General features: G+C 36.9%; 1 protein-coding gene across 1 annotated transcript in view; it reads left to right on the top strand.

Moving 5' to 3' along the window:
* OLA1 (Obg like ATPase 1) overlaps positions 1-20,173 on the top strand; it is a 172,209-nt gene that overhangs the window by 100,477 nt on the left and 51,559 nt on the right. Inside the window, 1 exon segment of the mRNA XM_021076152.1 lies at positions 1,935-2,110. Coding sequence (XP_020931811.1) covers positions 1,935-2,110 — 176 coding nt within the window.

Here is a 20,173-nt window from a genome sequence, read left to right as displayed (position 1 = left end):
TTTCATTCTCAGAGTCATAAAATGTTTTTTATGTCTATAACTGAACTGAACATATTTCCTTTGTTGCTCTGAGTGTCAGGGAGCTAACTTTTTATTTTCAATTTTCCTATTTTATTGTGCTATTTGTGTAAGTTACCTCATCATAATAAGAAGTAAATAATACTGTGCTTCCAGGGAAATGTCTTTCCTACTTTTCAGATATTCAGAAAATTTACCTAGACCATTGTCTGGGTGTTTATTGGTAAGATATAATGTGCCTCCTCGTTTTTTTGCTAGTTTTGTTCATATGAATCAGGCGCTATATAATGTTTTTGCCAAGAATGCCTAAGTATTATTTTAAATATACTCTGATTTTTAAAAAAATTTTATGGCCACACCTGTGGCATATGGAAGCTCCTGGACCAGGAATCAAATCTGACTCACGCTGCAGCTACGGCAATGCTGGATCCTTTAACCCACTGCAACCTACTGCTCCAGGTCTGTGATTGAACCTAGCACTTCCACAGTGACACGAGCTGCCGTAGTCGGATTCTTAACCCACTGCTCCACACGTGGGAACTCCCTACTTGTATTTGAATTGTAAGAATTTATTTAATTTCTTTCTTTTCCTGCCATACTGGAGAAGTTCTCCGGCCAGGGATCGAATCTGAGCCTGGGCTGCGACCTCTGCCACAGCTGCAGCAACATTGGATTCATGACCCACTTTGCTGGGCAAGGGATTGAACCAGCACCTCCACAGAGAAGAGCTGAATCATTAATGCTCTGCGCCACAGTGGGAACTCCAGAATTTATTTCCTTTTAAAATTATTATCAGATAATTCCATACTATAATATGAACAGATTAGTTATTTTTAATTCTGGGAAATTATATTTAAAAACTCTTTGTAACCTGTAATGAGAATATCTTGGTCTTTGGTAAGTAGGAATCAGCTAATGGTTACTGTTTTTCTCTTATCAAACTCAACCAAGCGGTCTTTCATGATTCCTATGATACCTCTAAAATAATTGATACTTTATGTTTAAAAACATCTCATTTGGAGAATATAATCTAATTGGTGATTTTAATTAAATTAATTTGTTTATAAATGTATTTATTGTTTTGTGGGTATATCATTGCTCTTTGTTTATAATATTTCTTAGTATTTGTTCATTTTTGTGATACTGTTATCTGATAATTTGAGTAAATCTCAGTTGAATTATGTTGCCACATTATGTCTTCAAAAGGGCATAAAGTCAGTACACATGCTTCGGTAATGTCTGGTTGTTTTACCCTTATGTTTCCAGTTGGCAATTTGAAATTATGGCTTCAACTGCACTTTAAATATGTGATAATAGCATGTGTTTCTAATAAGGGCCAGCACCGTTTTGTTCAGATAGTGTGAATGGTTGTCACTCATATATGACAAATGCACCTTCATCTGCTTCTTTGATAGCCCCCTAAAAACCATACCCTCAAATCAGGCCGATGAAATTAGCTGCTGTGTAAATTGTGTGTCTGAGTGGTTCATTATCTAATCACCGTCAGAACCACAGTGATAAAGTAGATTGAAGCAGGGAAGAGGTCTGCCAGATGATTTCACATACCCCCCCCAAATCCGGTTTCCCTTGGAAACCCTAATAGTGCAGTTCAGAACTTCAAGCTCTCAGTCTGGAATTCAGTATCTTTTAATGTACCAAACCTGAAAATACCAGTAGTTCTGAAGCATAATTTTCTTTTTGTAAAGATCGTAATCTTATTTAGTCCGTTTTTGAAGTGTGGGGCTCTTGAAATATTGTCTTGTTGCTAGTGCCCTAAATATTACTAAATAGGAAAAAAAAATGCTGTGTCCAGCTTGCAGAATAATTTAAACAACTTGTTAACCTTCTACGAATCTTTACTCACTGTAATAATGGCTTTCTGTGTTATTGAATTGCTTCCCTTTAATTTATTTTAGGTGCTTTTGAAGATGATGATATCACACATGTTGAAGGAAGTGTAGACCCTATTCGAGATATAGAAATAATACATGAAGAGCTTCAGCTTAAAGATGAGGAAATGATTGGACCTATTATAGATAAACTAGAAAAAGTGGCTGTGAGAGGAGGAGATAAAAAACTAAAACCAGAATATGTAAGTAAAAATTTATAGCTTCTTTTAGATATGAATTCATTTGCCTTGATTAATTTTTATAAAACAAAGCACATAAAATTTCTAATATTGTTATGGAATTTTAGGTTTCAGGGATCATTTCTGTTAAAAAAGTTTTGGGAAACTTTCTTTTGGCAGCAAAGAGTCATGGTGACAAGCTGTTTAAGGTGTCCTTAGCAAGCCATATTTAGCAGTAATATTGACTGTTTATATGGTTACTGTGTATCCCAAGTTTAGTGTTGGAGATATTGGGCTTTATGATGAATTTACTGGGTTTAGAGACATGACTGAATGTGAGTTTTTTGGATTTGAAGAGGTAACATATATAAAGGAATTGGTCTTCCATAACAGTTGACTGATTGAATGCCCTATTAAAGTAGATGGATAATTTTAATCTTTTATAGAGTGAAAACACATGTCATTGTTGTCTTTAATATTAAAATATATTTTCTATCACATTGTAGCAAATAATTATTAGTAATATTATGTGTTTCCAAATATCTTGAAGCTTTTAGTTTAATATCATCAAATTGTCTTTTATGATAGAAAGGCATTCTTAATTATATTTTTCTCATCTATTAATATCTTCTATAAACTGTTCTTGATTTTGTGCTTTTTTGTCTTAGATTTTTCTTCCTTTTTATGTTTTTTAATAGTGATTTTTATTTTTTCCAGTATTTTTTCCACTGGTTTACAGTGTCCTGTCAATTTTCTACTGTATAGCAAGATGACCCATTACACATACATGTATACATTCTTTTTTCTCACATTATCGTGCTCCATCATAAGTGACTAGATATGGTTCGCAGTACTATACAGCAGGACCTCATTGCTAATCCATTCCAAAGGCAAGAGTTGGCATCTCTTAACCCCAAATTCCCTATATATCACCACCACCCCCCGCCAGCAACCGCAAGTCTGTTCTTCATGTCCATGAGTTTCTTTTCTGTGGAAAGTTTCATTTGTGCCATATATTAGATTCCAGATGTAAGTAATATCATATGGTATTTGTCTTTCTCTTTCTGACTTACTTCACTCAGTATGAGATTCTCTAGTTGCATCCATGTTGCTGCAAATGGCATTACTTTGTTCTTTTTGATGCCTGAGTAGTATTCCATCGTGTATATATGCCACATCTTCTTTTTTTTTTCTTTTTTTTTTTTGGTCTTTTTGCCTTTTCTAGGGCTGCTCTCATGGCATATGGAGGTTCCCAGGCTAGGGGTCGAATCGGAGCTGTAGCCACCGGCCTACACCAGAGCCACAGCAACATGGGATCTGAGCCGCATCTGCGACCTATACCACAGCTCACGGCAACGCTGGATCCTTAACCCACTGAGCAAGGCCAGGGACTGAACCCACAACCTCATGGTTCCTAGTCGAATTCCTTAACTACTGTGCCACGACAGGAACTCCTATGCCACATCTTCTTAATCCACTCATCTGGCGATGGACATTTAGGTTGTTTCCATGTCTTCGCTATTGTAAATAGTGCTGCAGTGAACGTACAGGTGCATGTGTCTTTTTCAGGGAAAGTTTTGTCCAGGTATATGCCCAAGAGTGAGACTGCTGGGTCATATGGTAGTTCTATGTATAGTTTTCTGAGGTACCTCCATACTGTTTTCCATAGTGGTTGTACCAATTTCCATTCCCACCAACAGTGTAGAAGGGTTCCCTTTTCTCCACACCCTCTCCAGCATTTGCTATTTGTGAGCTTATTAATGATGGCCATCCTGACTGGTGTGAGGTGATATCTCGTGGTAGTTTTGATTTGCATTTCTTTAGCTAATAATCAGTGATATTGAGCGTTTTTCCATGTGCTTTTTGGCCATCTGTGTATCTTCTTTGGAGAGATGTCTATTCAGGTGTTTTCTTCCTTTTTATCTTTTCATGTGTTTTTAGTATGTTATTTTTTATTTTCTTGTTTTGAAACTATGATTATCTTCTCTTTTTTGCTTACTCTCTTTTTTTTTTTTGTCTTTTGTCTTTTTAGGGATGCACCCATGGCATATGGAGGTTCCCAGGCTAGGGGTCAAATCAGAGCTGTAGCTGCTGGCCTACACCAGAGCTACAGCAACTCAGGATCTGAGCCACGTCTGCGACCTACACCACAGCTTATGGCAACACTGGATCCTTAACCCACTGCGCAAGGCCAGGGGTCAAACCCGCAACCTCATGGTTCCTAGTCGGATTCTGGGAACTCCTCATTTATTTTTAATAAGGTTTGAAACACACAATTTGATAACTCTAATAGGAAGGAATCAATTACAGAATCAACCTCTAAACATGGACACACTACCAGTAAATTATGGCCAAAAGTGCCTAGTGTTGGAACAGGGAGATCTGCATTATGCTACTGATTTCCTTCCTCTTCTGGATAGCTGGAAAACATAATAGCCTAATTGTCTTACTTCCAAAAACTGCAATTATTTTGTCATTTTCTTTCCTCATATTAGATTCAGCTGCTTCAGAATAAATTGTGGATCCATGTTTCCTAACTTTTAAAAAATTATCACTGTCCCTAAGGAAAAATTTAATTAAAATTTAGTTTTAATTAATTTAATTTCTCCCTAATGCTGTGGCTCTGGTGTAGGCCAGTGGCTACAGCTCCAATTCGACCCCTGGCCTGGGAACCTCCATATGCCATGGGAGCGGCCCAAGAAATGGCAAAAAGACAAAAAACAAAAACAAAAACAGATGGCTTTTAGAGTTCCCATCGTGGTTCGGTGCTTAAGGAATCTGACTAGGAACCATGAGGTTGTGGGTTCGATCCCTGGCCTCGCTCAGTGGGTTAAGGATCCAGCGTTGCCATGAGCTGTGGTGTGGGTCGCAGATGTAGCTCAAATCCCATGTTGCTGTGGCTCTGGTGTAGGCTGGCGGCTGTAGCTCCAGTTAGTTCCCTAGCCTGGGAACCTCCGTATGCCGTGGGTGCGGCCCTAGAAAAGACAAAAAAAAAAAAAAAAAAAAGGCTTTTTAGAGCATTTTTTTCAATTTGTTATTAGCAAAACTAGGACTTTAGTTGAATCTGTGACTCAGTTTGGAGAGAATTAACATCTTTCCTGTACAGAAAGAAACATCTTATATTTTTATTTATTGAGCCAGGCATTGTTGGATACTGTTATTTAAACCTCACAATATGCAAGAAATATATTATCATCTCCATGTTAAAACTGAGGTAGGCCAAGTTTCAAGAGGTTTTGTGAATTGTTCAAGATTTCATACTTAGTAAATTGTGGATCAAGTTTTTCAACCAGATTATTCCAACTTCGGGGCCATTTATGCTGCAATTTTTTTAAAAACGTTTTTAAGAATTCTAAAATATGTCCCAAGAGATGCATTGACCTCTAAGAACTAGTCGTGAAACAAAGTAAAACCTACTTATATGTCAAGAAATAGAACATTGTTAGCACACTAAAATACCTTCGTCACTTAACCGTCATTTTTAAAACGCTCTATCTTCCTATAGCTAACCATAATCCTGAAATTTATAATGATAATGTCCTTTCCAGTATATGTGCCACCTATAATAATATGAATTATTTTCCTGATTTCAAACTTTATATAAATGATATCACATCATATCTATTTACATGAGCAATTTAATTCAGCATTACTTATACAATTCATTTATGTTGCATTTATCTTTAATTCTTTTGTTTTCATTACTATAAAGTAATTCATTGAAAGACTTTACCATAATTTTATTTATTTATTTATTTATTCATTTATTTGATTTTTAGGGCCACACCAGTGGCATATGGAGGTTCCCAGGCAAGGGGTTGAATCAGAGATGCAGCTGCTGGCCTACACCACAGCCACAGCAACGGGGGATCCAAGCCACCTCTGTGACCTACACCACAGCCCATAGCAATGCCAGGTCTTTAACCCACTGAGCGAGGCCAGGGATTGAACCCATGTCCTCATGGATACTAGTCAGATTCATTGCTGCTACGCCACAATGGGGTCTCCTTTACTATAATTTTAAAATCTACTTTCATTGGGCATTTGAATTTTCCCTCAAAGTTTTTGATAATTATGAGTAATGTTAGCTGTGAACATTCTTTTACATCCTGATGCACATAAAGCATATATTTAGAAGTCAGTAGGATATGTGTATCTTTGACTTTACCAGGTAACGCTGTTTTCCTAGTGTATGAGAATTTACCCTGTTGTCAACACTTAATAGTATCAGATTTTTTTTTTTTTCATTTTTGCTGTTTGATAGCTATGTATTGGTGCTTGGTTATGGTTCTAATTTGCGGTTCTCTATGTAACATTGGAGACTTTTAAAAACGATTATTTAATTATTTATTGGCCCTGTAGCATTTCCTCTTTAATGAAGTGCTGTTCTAATTCTTTTGCTCATTTTCTATTGTGTTTTTTTCTCATTAGTTTGTGAAAGTTACCTCTATGTTCTGGATATCAGACATTTGTTTAGAATAGATTGCAAATATCTTCTCCCATTCTGTGGTTTTTATTTTTTGCTTTTTTAATAGTATCTTTTGATGAACAGGTCTTAATTTTAAAGTTAGTGTTTTTGTGTCTTGTTTAAGAATCTTTCCTACCCCAGGGTCATCGAGATGATCTCGTGTTCTAAAAACATTATTGTTTTATCTTTCACATTTAGGTATTAACCAACTTGGACTTTATTTTTGGTGAATAGTAGACAGGCATCCAGTTTGATTTCCCATCCCATCCCCCACCCTCCAATATGGAAAACCTATTGTTCCAGCCCCATTTTTAAATAGACTGTCCTATTCCTACTCCAATGAAGTACCACCTTTCTCATAAATCAGTGAGCTCTGGCATCTTAGCTCTTTCCTGAGCATTGGCAGATGAGTCTAGGTAAAAGTAGCCAAAAGCAGTGGGATCCCAAAACAGCTGAGGTAAAGGTGAGAAGGGAAGATAGAAGGAAGAGTTGATATCCCACGTATGCTTTGGCCTTATATGTGTTCCTCACATCATTTTTATACTTCCTCATCCCCTGCTGTCCCGGTCGGTAGTCTAGATAAGGGACAATTAAAATGTGATCCTTATACCAGCAATATTACCATCACCTGGGAGCTCGTCAGAAATACAAGCTTCAGAGCCATTATATCAGAATCTTTGCGGATATGTTCTAACCGACTCTCCAGGTCATTCTTATACATGATAAATCAAGTTTTAAGGTCAGTGCTCTAGGGCAGCCACCCGCACTCCTATATTACCCCTAACCCCAGGGTAGAAGTGTCTTAGGCCTTCCCCAACCCCTTCCTTCCTTCCTTTCTCCCTCCCTCCCTCTTTCCCTCCCTGGGCCTTGTCACCTGAAGTTCCTGGGCATAGAACTGAACCCAAGCCACAACAGTGACAGTGCCAAATCCCTAACTGCTAGGCCACCAGGGAACTCCCCTAAACCCTTTATTGGTCTAGTATTACCTCACTATCTTATTGAGTTCTTTTTTTTTTCTTTTTATAATTTTTTTTTACTTTCCCACTGTACAGCAAGGGGGTCAGGTTATCCTTACATGTATACATTACAATTACATTTTTCCCCCACCCTTTGTTCTGTTGCAACATGAGTATCTAGACAAAGTTCTCAATGCTATTCAGCAGGATCTCCTTGTAAATCTATTCTAGGTTGTGTCTGATAAGTCCAAGCTCCCGATCCCTCCCACTCCCTCCCCCTCCCATCAGGCAACCACAAGTCTCTTCTCCAAGTCCATGATTTTCTTTTCTGAGGAGATGTTCATTTGTGCTGGATATTAGATTCCAGTTATAAGTGATATCATATGGTATTTGTCTTTGTCTTTCTGGCTCATTTCACTCAGTATGAGACTCTCTAGTTCCATCCATGTTGCTGCAAATGGCATTATGTCATTCTTTTTTATGGCTGAGTAGTATTCCATTGTGTATATATACCACATCTTCCGAATCCAATCATCTGTGGATGGACATTTGGGTTGTTTCCATGTCCTGGCTATTGTGAATAGTGCTGCAATGAACATGCGGGTGCATGTGTCTCTTTTAAGTGGAGTTTTGTCCGGATATATGCCCAAGAGTGGGATTGCGGGGTCATATGGAAGTTCTATGTATAGATTTCTAAGGTCTCTCCAAACTGTTCTCCATAGTGGCTGTACCAGTTTACATTCCCACCAGCAGTGCGGGAGGGTTCCCTTTTCTCCACACCCCTCCAGCACTTGTTATTTGTGGACTTCTTAATGATGGCCATTCTGACTGGTGTGAGGTGGTATCTCATGGTAGTTTTGATTTGCATTTCTCCTATAATCAGCGATGTTGAGCATTTTTTGATGTGTTTGTTGGCCATCTGTGTATCTTCTTTGGAGAAAATGTCTATTCAGGTCTTTTGCCCATTTTTCCATTGATTGATTGGCTTTTTTGCTGTTGGGTTGTATAAGTTGTTTATATATTCTGGAGATTAAGCCCTTGTCGGTTGCATCATTTGAAACTATTTTCTCCCATTCTGTAAGTTGTCTTTTTGTTTTCTTTTTGGTTTCCTTTGCTGTGCAAAAGCTTTTCAGTTTGATGAGGTCCCATGGGTTTGTTTTTGCTCTAATTTCTATTGCTTTGGGAGACTGACCTGAGAGAATATTCATGATGTTGATGTCAGAGAGTGTCTTGCCTATGTTTTCTTCTAGGAGTTTGATGGTGTCCTGTCGTATATTGAAGTCTTTCAGCCATTTGGAGTTTATTTTTGTGCATGGTGTGAGGGTGTGTTCTAGTTTCATTGCTTTGCGTGCTGCTGTCCAGGTTTCCCAGCAATGCTTGCTGAATAGGCTTTCTTTTTCCCATTTTATGCTCTTGCCTCCCTTGTCAAAGATTAATTGACCATAGGTGTCACGGTTTATTTCCGGGTTCTCTATTCTGTTCCACTGGTCTGTCTGTCTGTTTTGGTACCAGTACCACACTGTTTTGATGACTGTGGCTTTGTAGTATTTCTTGAAGTCTGGGAGAGTGATGCCTCCTGCTTGGTTTATGTTTTGCAGGATTGCTTTGGCGATTCTGGGTCTTTTGTTGTTCCATATAAATGTTTGGATTGTTTGTTCTAGTTCTGTGAAAAATGTCATGGGTCATTTGATAGGGATTGCATTGAATCTGTAGGTTGCTTTGGGTAGTATGGCCATTTTTACAATATTGATTTTCCCAATCCAGGAACATGGAATATCTTTCCCATTTCTTTACATCTTCTTTGATTTCTTTGATTAAAGTTTTATAGTTCTCGGCATATAGGTCCTTTACCTGCTTGGTCAGGTGTATTCCGAGGTATTTGATTTTGTGAGGTGCAATTTTAAAAGGTATCGTGTTTTTGTATTCCTTTTCTAATATTTCATTGCTGGTATCCAGAAATGCAACTGACTTCTGAATGTTAATCTTATATCCTGCTACTTTGCTGAATTTATTAATCAGTTCAAGGAGTTTTGGGGTTGAGTCCTTAGGGTTTTCTATGTATAGTATCATGTCATCTGCATACAGTGACAGTTTTATCTCTTCTCTTCCTATATGGATGCCTTTGATTTCTTTTGTTTGTCTAATTGCTGTGGCTAGGACTTCCAAAACTATGTTGAAGAGCAGTGGTGAGAGTGGGCATCCCTGTCTTGTTCCAGATTTGAGAGAGAAGGCTTTCAGTTTTTCCCCATTGAGTATTATATTTGCTGTGGGTTTATCATAAATGGCTTTGATTATATTCAGGAATGTTCCCTCTATACCCACTTTGGCGAGGGTCTTGATCATGAATGGATGTTGGACTTTGTCAAATGCTTTTTCTGCGTCTATTGAGATGATCATATGATTTTTGACTTTTTTTTGTTAATGTGGTGTATGATGTTGATTGATTTGTGTATGTTGAACCATCCTTGTGAACCTGGGATGAACCCAACCTGGTCATGGTGTATAATTTTTTTGGTATGTTGTTGGATTTGGTTGGCTAAGATTTTGTTGAGAATTTTTGCATCTGTATTCATCAATGATATTGGGCGATAGTTTTCTTTTTTGGTGTTATCTCTGTCTGGTTTTGGAATGAGGGTGATGGTGGCATCATAGAATGTCTTTGGGAGTATTCCTTCTTCTTCAACCTTTTGAAAGAGTTTAAGGAGGATGGGCACCAATTCCTCTTTATATGTTTGATAAAATTCACCTGTGAAGCCATCTGGTCCTGGGCTTTTATTTGTAGGGAGTGATTTTATGACCTCTTCAATTTCATTTCTAGTGATCGGTCTGTTCAGTTGGTCTGTTTCTACTTGATTCAGTTTTGGCAGGCTATAAGATTCTAGAAAATTGTCCATTTCTTCCAGATTGTCAAACTTGTTGCCATATAGTTGTTCATAGTATTCTCTTATGGTTTTTTGTATTTCTGCTGTATCCGTTGTGATTTCTCCTTTTTCATTTATAATTTTGGTTATTTAGGTTCTTTCCTCTTTTTAGTGAGTCTGGCCAGGGGTTTGTCAATTTTGTTCACCTTTTCAAAGAACCAGCTCTTGGTTTTATTAATTTTCTCTATTGTTTTTTGAATCTCTATTTTATTGATTTCTTCTTTGATCTTTATAATTTCCTTCCTTCTGCTGACTTTAGGACTTTTTTGTTCTTCTTTTTCTAATCCATTTAGGTGGAGGGTTAAGTTGTCAATTTGGGATCTTTCTTCTTTTTTGAGAAAGGCCTGTATTGCTATAAATTTCCCTCTGAGCACTGCTTTCGCAGCATCCCATAGATTTTGAGAGGTTGTGTCTTCATTATCATTTGTTTCAAGGTAGTTTTTAATTTCCTTCTTGATTTTATTGAGTTCTTGGTACTTAATAAGAAGCTATTTTCTCTATTTAGTCCCGTTTTGTTGTTGCCTTTATAGGGGCAGTTATTCCAAATCTCATAGTTCATTATTATTGAAAATGGAGGTTTCCTGGATATAATTTTACCAACAATTTGTCTGATACCATAATATAGCAGTCTGACAGTTGCTGGAGATAAAAATCAACATTAAGGAGTTCCCTGGTGGCCTAGCAGTTAAGGACTTGGCATTGTCACTGCTGTGGCTTGGGTTTGATCCCTGGCCTGGGAACTTCCTCATGCCATGGGTGTGGCCGGGGAGGAAAAACAAACCAACATTACACAGGGAAAGTCATTTGAGGATGAGTTATTTTAGGAAGTTGGTTTATTAGTGAATTTTTTTGCATTACAACTACTTTGGTCTTGAAATGTAAAAACAAGTTACAACAATATTTATAGTATCATCCAGTTTATGTAAAAAATGATGCCTGTATTTTTATAAGTACATCGAAAGAAGTATGGAAATGCACTCAATTGTGTTTAACAGTAAACATTTGGAAAGTAAAAAAAAAATTTACAGTAAAGTGTTTGTCAAAGGAAATGGTTGTGACAGAGTGATTGGGGTGGATGCTTTGACTATTTATCCTCTATACCTCTGTAAATTGACTTTTTTCTCATAGCAATGTATTATTTAAAAAAAAAAAAAAAACCTCTGAAGAAATTTTTTCCTTTAGGTGGCCTCCAAAAAAAGAGGTAAATGCATGTACATTGTCCTTAGCTGTTTCTGATTTGTATTCCTCAAATATAATTTAAGCTTTATACCAGAGAAGGGGTTTTGAAGTTTCTGTCTGAAATTGGAAAAGGAATATGGTAGGAGATGTGAAGCTGGAAGAGGTGCACACATGAGAAGTCATAGCCTTTAGGATCAATTCCATCTTCACTAACCTGAAAAATTGGATAGGCAATGTAATTTATAAAGATTAAGAAGAAGCTTCTTATGAGTTTTCTCAAGACTGTGACATTTTGAGTCATATCACCAACCCTTAGCCTTTTAATCTAAATTTATGTTGGGTTTCCTCAGAAGTAGACCCTGAAGCAAGAATTGGAGTGCAGATAGTTTTCTTGGGAGTTAATGCAGGAGACACATCAGAGAGTAGGGAATTAAGACCAGGAAGGGAAGTAAACCAATACAAAGTATCTATACGAGCAGGTTGGAAACTGAGCAGATGGAGCTCAGTCCTGCCAGGGACCTCTGGAAAACAGTGTGGAAAGTGTCTTGTAGTTTTTGTACTGAAATGGTGAGGAAGTGGTGGTTATTATCAAGTAATTTCCATTAGTTACTGGGTTACAGGCTGCTCCTCAGAGTGTTAACTAACTGCCTAGCACCTGGTGTCTGTGTGGTCTGAGCACAGCGCTTTGGCAGTTACAGATGCTTACAGTAAGAAGCCATCAGCATGAACTGGATCTCTGAGGGCAAAGAGTAAATGGGCAGGGCACTGACAGTCTCTGCTATATATTTCTTTATCCAGTGTGCATTTAAAGTTTTTACCCTGATCATTACATATTTCTTGGTGGTTCTTTAGGATCACAGGTTTAATTTGGTGTTATTATAAATGTAATCACAAGGTTATAGTTTTCCTTTTTTGATTTATCTTTAGTTTTCCTAATACAAAGAAGGTACCTTTGGGATTACAATATCAACTAGTTCTTGTAGCAGAGGTTTTTTGTTGTTTTTTTTTTTTAATGTTTTCTTGTATTCTTTAACAGATGGTCCAAAGATAATAGAATGTGATTGACTTCTTCAGTTTGTTTGTAATCTTGACTAACAGAATCAGAGACTGTAATTAGATGTAGATCCTAGGCTATAAAATCTACTTGAAAGTTACAAGAAAAATAAGCAGATCATTTTGTTCACTAGGCATATATTGATTATTCCTTAATATTCATTCAAATGTGTCTTTACTTTCAGAAATTCAACATTCAAGCCTCTATTCCTATGAAGTTTCCATTTTCTAGATTTGGATGTCATTTGTATTTTTATGTAAATAAGCAGAAAAAACTTGGATTAGATATACTCTAGCATAAAACATGAGCCAACTTTTTAATGCTAAAACAGAATCTTTCCATGTAATGTTCATATATCCTGACATAAAGATACTTTTTATAAAGTCAGTCTTCTTGTTGTGTTAAAATTCAGGCGCTAAAGAAGGCAAGAGTGAGATAAACATTTCCTGTTGATATTAATCAGCCAATATGTTAGTATTGATAGTAGTTTCCGAGGGCTAGATGGCTTAAAATAATGTTCATGTATTCTTTCACATTCTGGAGGCTAGAAGTCTGAAATCAAGGTGTTGCAATGGCTAGGTGCCCTCTGAAGCCTTGAGGGAAGAATCCTTTCTTGCTTCCTCAGCTTCTAGTAGCCCTAGGCATTCCTTAGTTTGTGGCAGTGTAACTCCATTCTGTGCTTCCATCTTCACAGGCTACCTTCCCACTGTGTCTCTCTTCAAATTTACCTCTTCTTACAGGGATATCAGTCATAATTGGATTAAGTGCCAACCATGCTCAAGATAGAACTCTTTAGCTAATTCCCCACTAAGGTCATATTCTAAGGGGTTAGGATTTCATCCTGTCTTTTTGGAGGACACTTTTAAGACATAAAATTAACACTAAGGTACCAAGATCAAGGTTAAATTTATTTAAGTATGTATGCATTCTGTTTGGAAAGACAAAATTTAGGAAGTGAAGGTACAGCTCTTTAAGGAAAATTTTATTGTGTATTGATCAATTACTTGGAAATATCATACTTAACTGTATCTAATTAAAAAACTAAAGAAGGCAATCAGGAATTGTAATTAATGGGTCTTTTTTTTCCCTGTCAGTCTCTCTGAATTAAATAATTAATGAACCCCCAAATACAGTTGTTACCAGATTTCTTCTCATTATCCTTAGGGCAAATTCTAAAGTTGTTTTTTTTTCACTTTTTAAAAAAATTGATTATTTAAATATGTAACAGATGTGTTTGTCACTAAAATCAAAATATTCCAAAGGGTATACTGCAGAGGAGTTCCTGCTGTGGCACAGGAGGTTAAGGATCCAGCTTTGTGTCTCTGAGGCAACATGAGTTCGATCCCTGGCCCAGGGCAGTGGGTTAAGGATCTGGTGTTGCTTCAGCTATGGTGTAGGTTGCAGCTGTGGCTAAAAGTCAGTCATTGGCCTGGGAACTTCTGTATGCTGTGGGTATGGCAAAAAAAGGGGGGGTATATTTTGAAAACATAGCACCTAAAAAGAAGAACAAACAAAACCCAAGGATAGTAGAAGGAAAGAAATCATAAAGGTCTGGGCAGAAATAAATGAAATAGAGATAAAGGAAACAATCACTGAAAGTGAAAGCTGGTTCTTTGAAAAGATAGCTAGAATTGATAAACCTTTAGCTAGATTCGTCAAGGAAAAAAAGGGAGAGGGCTCAAATCAATAAAGGTAGAAATGAAAAAGAAGTTACAACCAACGTCATAGAAATACAAAAGATCATAAGAGACTACTAAAATGGACAACCAAGAAGAAATGGACAAATTCTTAGAAAGGTCCAATCTTCTAAGACTGAACCAGGAGGAAATAGAAGATAGGAACAAACAAAAGTCCAGGACCAGATGTCTTCACAGGCACATTCTGTCAGTCATTTAGAAAAGGGGTAAATACCTATCCTTGTGAAACTCTGCCAAAAAATTCCCCAGGAAGGAACACTCCTATACTCATTCTGTGAGGCCACTGTGATCCTGATACCAAAACCAGACAAAGATATCACAAAAACAGAAACTTACAGGCCATTATCCCTGATGAAAAAGATGCAGAAATCCTCAACAAAATATCAGCAAACTGAATCCAACTATATATTAGAAGGATCATACACCATGACCACAAATGGGATTTATCCCAGGGCTGCAAGGATTTTTTCAGTATCTGCAAACTAATCGATGTGATACACCACATTAACAAATGAAGAATAGAAACCATATGATCACCTCAATAGATGCAGAAAAAAGCTTTTGACAAAATTCAACACCCATTTTTGATTAAAAAAAAAAAAAAAAACCTCTCCAGAAAGTGGGCGTAGAGGGAACCTACTTCAACATAATACAGGCCATATATGACAAACCACAGCTAATATCATACTCAACAGTGAAAAGCTGAAAGCATTTTCTCTAAGGTCAGGAATAAGACAAGGATGTCCACTCTTGCTATTTAATTTGACATTGTTTTGAAAGTCCTAGCCATGGCAATCAGGAAAGAAAGAGAAATAAAAGGAATCCAAATTGGAAAAGAAGAAATAAAACTCACTATTGACAGATGACATGATACCATACATAAAAAAATCCTAAAGATGCTACCAATAAACTACTATATTATACCTCATCAATGGATTCAGTAAAGCTGCAGGGTACAAAATGAATACACATAAGTCTGCTGTGCTTCTATTCACCAACAGTGAAAGAGCAGAAAGAGAAGTTACCATTTACCATTGCATCAAAAAAAAATACAATACCTAGGAATAAACCTACCTAAGGAGGCAAAAGACCTGTTATAAGATGCCGATGAATGAAATTGAAGATGACACAGATGGAAAGATAAACTGTGCATGTTCTTGGATTGAAAGAATCAGTATTATCAAAATGACTATACTACCTAAGGCAATCAGATTCAATGCAATCCCTAAACATTACCAATGGCATTATCCACAAAACTAGAACAAAAAAATTTTATATTTGTGTGGAAACACAAAAGACCCTGAGTAGCTAAAGCAATCCTGAGAAAGAAAAAAGGAGCTGGAGGAATTATGCTCCCTGACTTAGACTGTACTACAAAACTATGGCAATCAAAGCAGCATGGTACTGACACAAAAATAGAAATGTAGATCAATGGAACAAGATAGAAAGCCCAGAAATAAACCCCCACACATATGGTCAATTAATCTATCACAAAGGAGGCAAGAATATACAATGGAAATAAGACTGTCTCATACAGCTCAATATCAAAAAAACAAACAGCCTAAAAAAAAAGTGGGCAGAAGATCTAAATAGGTATCTCTTCCAAGAAGACAAGACAGATGGCCAAAAAGCAAATGAAAAAATGCTCAACATTGCTAATTATTAGAAAAATACAAATGAAAACTGCAATGAGGTATCACCTCATACAGATTGGAATGGCCATCATCGAGAAGTCTATACACAATAAATGCTGGAGAGGATGTGGAAAAAAGGGAACCCTCCTACACTGTTGTTGGGAATGTAAATTGGTACAACCACTATAGAGAAAAGTGTGGAGGTTTGTTAAAAGACTAAAAATAGAACTACTATATGATCCAGCAATCCCACTCCTGAGCATACATCCACAGAAAACCATAATTCAGAAAGATAACCTGTATCCCAGTGTTCAGTGCAGTGCCATTTACAATAGCCAAGACATGGAAGCAACCTAAATGTCCATCAAGAGAGGAATGTATAAAGATGTGGTATATATACACAGTGGAATATTACTCAGCTATTAAAAAAGAATAAAATAATGCTATTTTCATCAACATGGTTGGATCTAGACATTATCATGCTAAGTGAAGTAAATCAGGCAGAGAAAGACAAAAAAATATCAGATGATATTACTTGTATGTGGAATCTTAAAAAAAAAAATGATACAAATGAACATTTTTACAAAACATAAACAGACTCACCAACTTAGAAAACAAACTTTACCAAAGGGGAAAAGTTGCAGAGAGGGATAAATTAGGAGTTTGGGATTAAGATAATACATACTACTATATATAAAATAGATAATCAACCAGGACATACTATATTGCAAGGGAACTCTAATCGGTAATCTGTAATAACCTGCATTGGAAAAAAATCTGAGAAAAAATGGATATAGGTAAGTGTATAACTGATTCACTTTATTGTATGCCTGAAACTAACATGCCATTATAAGTCAGCTATACTCCAGTAGAAAATAAAAAGGATATGGGATGAGTTAAGTCAAACTAGGAGTAGGACTGGTATTGGAAACCAGAGAATCTAGCAATGAGGAGTGGAGGCTGAGCAAGATGATTCATTAAGACAAAAGAAGAAGCTACAAGTCAGTCAAAGTTACTACAAACTTCCAGTTATAAAATAAACAAGTACAAAGGATGTAATGATAAATAACTACATAATCAATGTAGGGAACACTGGTATATGTTATTTATGAATTTGGTAAGAGAGTAAATAGTAAGTTCTCATTACAGATTTTTTTCTTTATCTGTGTCTGTGTGAAATGATAGATGTTCACTAAACTTACTGTGGTAATCATTTCATGATATATGTAAATCGAATCATTATGCTGTGCACCTTAAACTTATACAATGCTCCATGTCAATTATATCTCAATAAAACTGGAAGAAAAAAATTATTGTAAGAAACCATACATAAAATAAAATTTACCACTTTAATATTTTCAAGTGTACAATTTAGTGATATTAAATACATTCGCAGTGTTGCACCATGTTTTGATTGGAAAACTCGACGTTTTATATATGTCAAATCTCTTTAAAATTGATCTGTTGATTCAACCACATCCCAGTCAAAATCCCATCCTGTTGTGTTTTATAGAAATTGACAAGCTGATTCTAAATTTTACATGGAAATGCAGAGGTCTCAAAACGAGCAGGATAGTCTCAAAGAACAGTGTTGTAGGACTTGGTACACATGAACCTTCTATCAAGACTGTTAAAAATCTGAAGTGACTAAATAGTCAAGAATAGGCAAATTGAACAATGGAACAGACTGGGTATACAGACATAAATACACTGATTGGCGGTGAAGATGGTACTGCCTAGTAATGGAGAAAGGAATGCTTTTACCAAGAAATGGTATTGGCCCAGTTGGGTATCGTTTTGGGAGAGAAAATAAATTCTCACCAAGGTCACACTATGCACAAAAATTAAAGTTTACAAAGAATAAAAAGTGAGTGCCTCCTGAGCCATCAGTATGCCAGAACTCCCAGCTGCAAGCTAACTTCTTGAAACTATGGCCCTGGTGCCTAACCCTCTTACTCTGGTAGGCTACTCCTCCGGTGATTGATTTTTTTAAAAAATATATTCTGTGCAGCATCTCTCCCTCTGGCACTACAGCTCATGCCCTTATAGAATAAAACATCTATACTATAACATAGAATATCTTCATGACCTTGGCATAGACAATTTTTTTTTAAACAGGACACAGAAAGCGATATTATAAAGAAAAAGATTTTAAAATTGGGCTACATTAAAATTAGGACTATGCTAAACAAAATTTGAAAAGGTAAGCTACAGAGTGAATATGTAGTATCTAACAAAGAACTTGTTCCAGAGTTTGCAAAGAACTACAAATAAGAAAACTCAGGAGTTCCTCTTCTGGCTCAGTGGTTAACGAATCTCACTAGGAACCATGAGGTTATGGGTTCAATCCCTGGCCTCGCTTAGCAGGTTAAGGATCTGGCGTTGCTGTGAGCTGTGGTGTAGGTCACAGATGTGGCTCTGGCATAGGCCAGAAGCTACAGCTCCGATTCAGCCCCTAGCCTGGGAACCTCCATATGCCGCAGGAGCAGCCCTAGAAAAGGCAAAAAGACAAAAAAAAAAAAAAATCATTTTTAGTTTGTCAACTCTCTTGACATTTCATCCATTTTTTTCTAAGCTCACTGTGTTCTCTGTTTATGGCTTCATGCTGCTGTTTCATAGGTACCTTTTCTTTTTACATTTTGCCAAGTATACCAGATAATTCCTTAGGAGGGTGTTGTATGTGGTGTGATGTGTGTGTGTGTGTGTGTGTGTGTGTGTGTGTGAGAGAGAGAGAGAGAGAGAGGGAGAGGGGAAAGGAGGGAGGGAAATCATTTTCTTCTTCTTTTGTGGTTCTCCTTATTCCGATTTATTAAAACCAGATTTGTGGACTTTTCCCCTCCCTTTGTCCTTCCTTGAATGGTGAAATCCATTCAGACTTATTTACAGGAATCATGGGGACAGTTGCCTTCTTCTTAGTAATGGTCAAATCCTCTGCTGGAGAGCTGGACCTCAAAAATCAATTGGTGTCCACCCCAGTTGCCACTTTATAGCTGACAGGTGCCTAGAACATTGCTTTTTCAAGTTTCCACTATTTACTTCATTGAATCACTAACTGAAAACTTAACAACTGCCATTAAACATTCTAGCAGATTATTGCTAGAATTAACCTATCATTTTAATTCTTGGAGGACAGTCAATGTTATACACACACACACACTCTCAGCCATGCAGAGCATTGCTGCCAGGTGTCTTAGTTTGTTCCTGTGTTGCCTGCCTCTTTCCTGGGAGTTTTAGTCACTGAAATATGTAGAAAGATAGTAGTCAAGGATCACTACTCTGGACTCCATAAACAGCAGCATCCATCTAGTAGAGCATCAAATGCTTAATATTCTGATTCAGGCAGATCCTCAATTGGAATATACAATGAAAATCTGTTTCATGAGAAAAAGCCTAGATTGAACTTTCCTCGACTTGGGAAGTTTGTAGATAACTGGTATTTAATCTTTCAACAATCCTAACAATGGCAACAACTCACGGTTTATTGAAAGCTAACTCTATGCCAAGAACTGTGCTAAACATCTTGTATGCATTCTCTCTCTTGATTTTTTACAACAATCCCCAGGAGATAGGTATTATCAGTGAAGTAATAGGTCATAGACCTGGCAAGTGGTGGATTTAGGACTTATTCCCACATTTAAAGCAAAGCTGTTACTTTTCAAGTTAGTATACTTATGTTGCTGCAACATAATCAAAAAGTTCAAATGACCAGGAATTTCTGCATAATCTTTGTCATGTACAGAATTAATTTTAAAAATAAGGAATTTAAGTTATCAAAACACTTTTCCTCCTTTATCTGTGTTTCTTTTTCTTTCTTTTTTTTTTTTTTTTTTTTTTTTTCGTCTTTTTAGGGCCACACCTGCAGCCTATGGAGATTCCCAGGTTAGGAGTCAAATCAGAGCTGTAACCACTGGCCTATTCCACAGCCACAGCAACTTCAGATCTGAGCCACATCTGTGACCGATACCACAGCTCACAGCGATGCTGGATCCTTAACCCGCTGAGCAAGGCCAGGGATTGAACCTGTGTCCTCATGGTTGCCAGTCAGATTTGTTTCCACTGAGCCACTATAGAAAGTCCTTCATCTGTATTTCTACATGATGATGTAACCAAAGCAATACAAAATCCCAATGGAATACTACTCAGCCATAAAAATAATGAAATAATGCCGTTTGCAACAA

This window comes from Sus scrofa, chromosome 15 (genome assembly GCF_000003025.6).
Source record: "Sus scrofa isolate TJ Tabasco breed Duroc chromosome 15, Sscrofa11.1, whole genome shotgun sequence".
Taxonomy (NCBI): domain Eukaryota; kingdom Metazoa; phylum Chordata; class Mammalia; order Artiodactyla; family Suidae; genus Sus; species Sus scrofa.
Note: the sequence above shows the minus strand (reverse complement) of the source record. Positions and strands in the feature narration are given on the sequence as shown.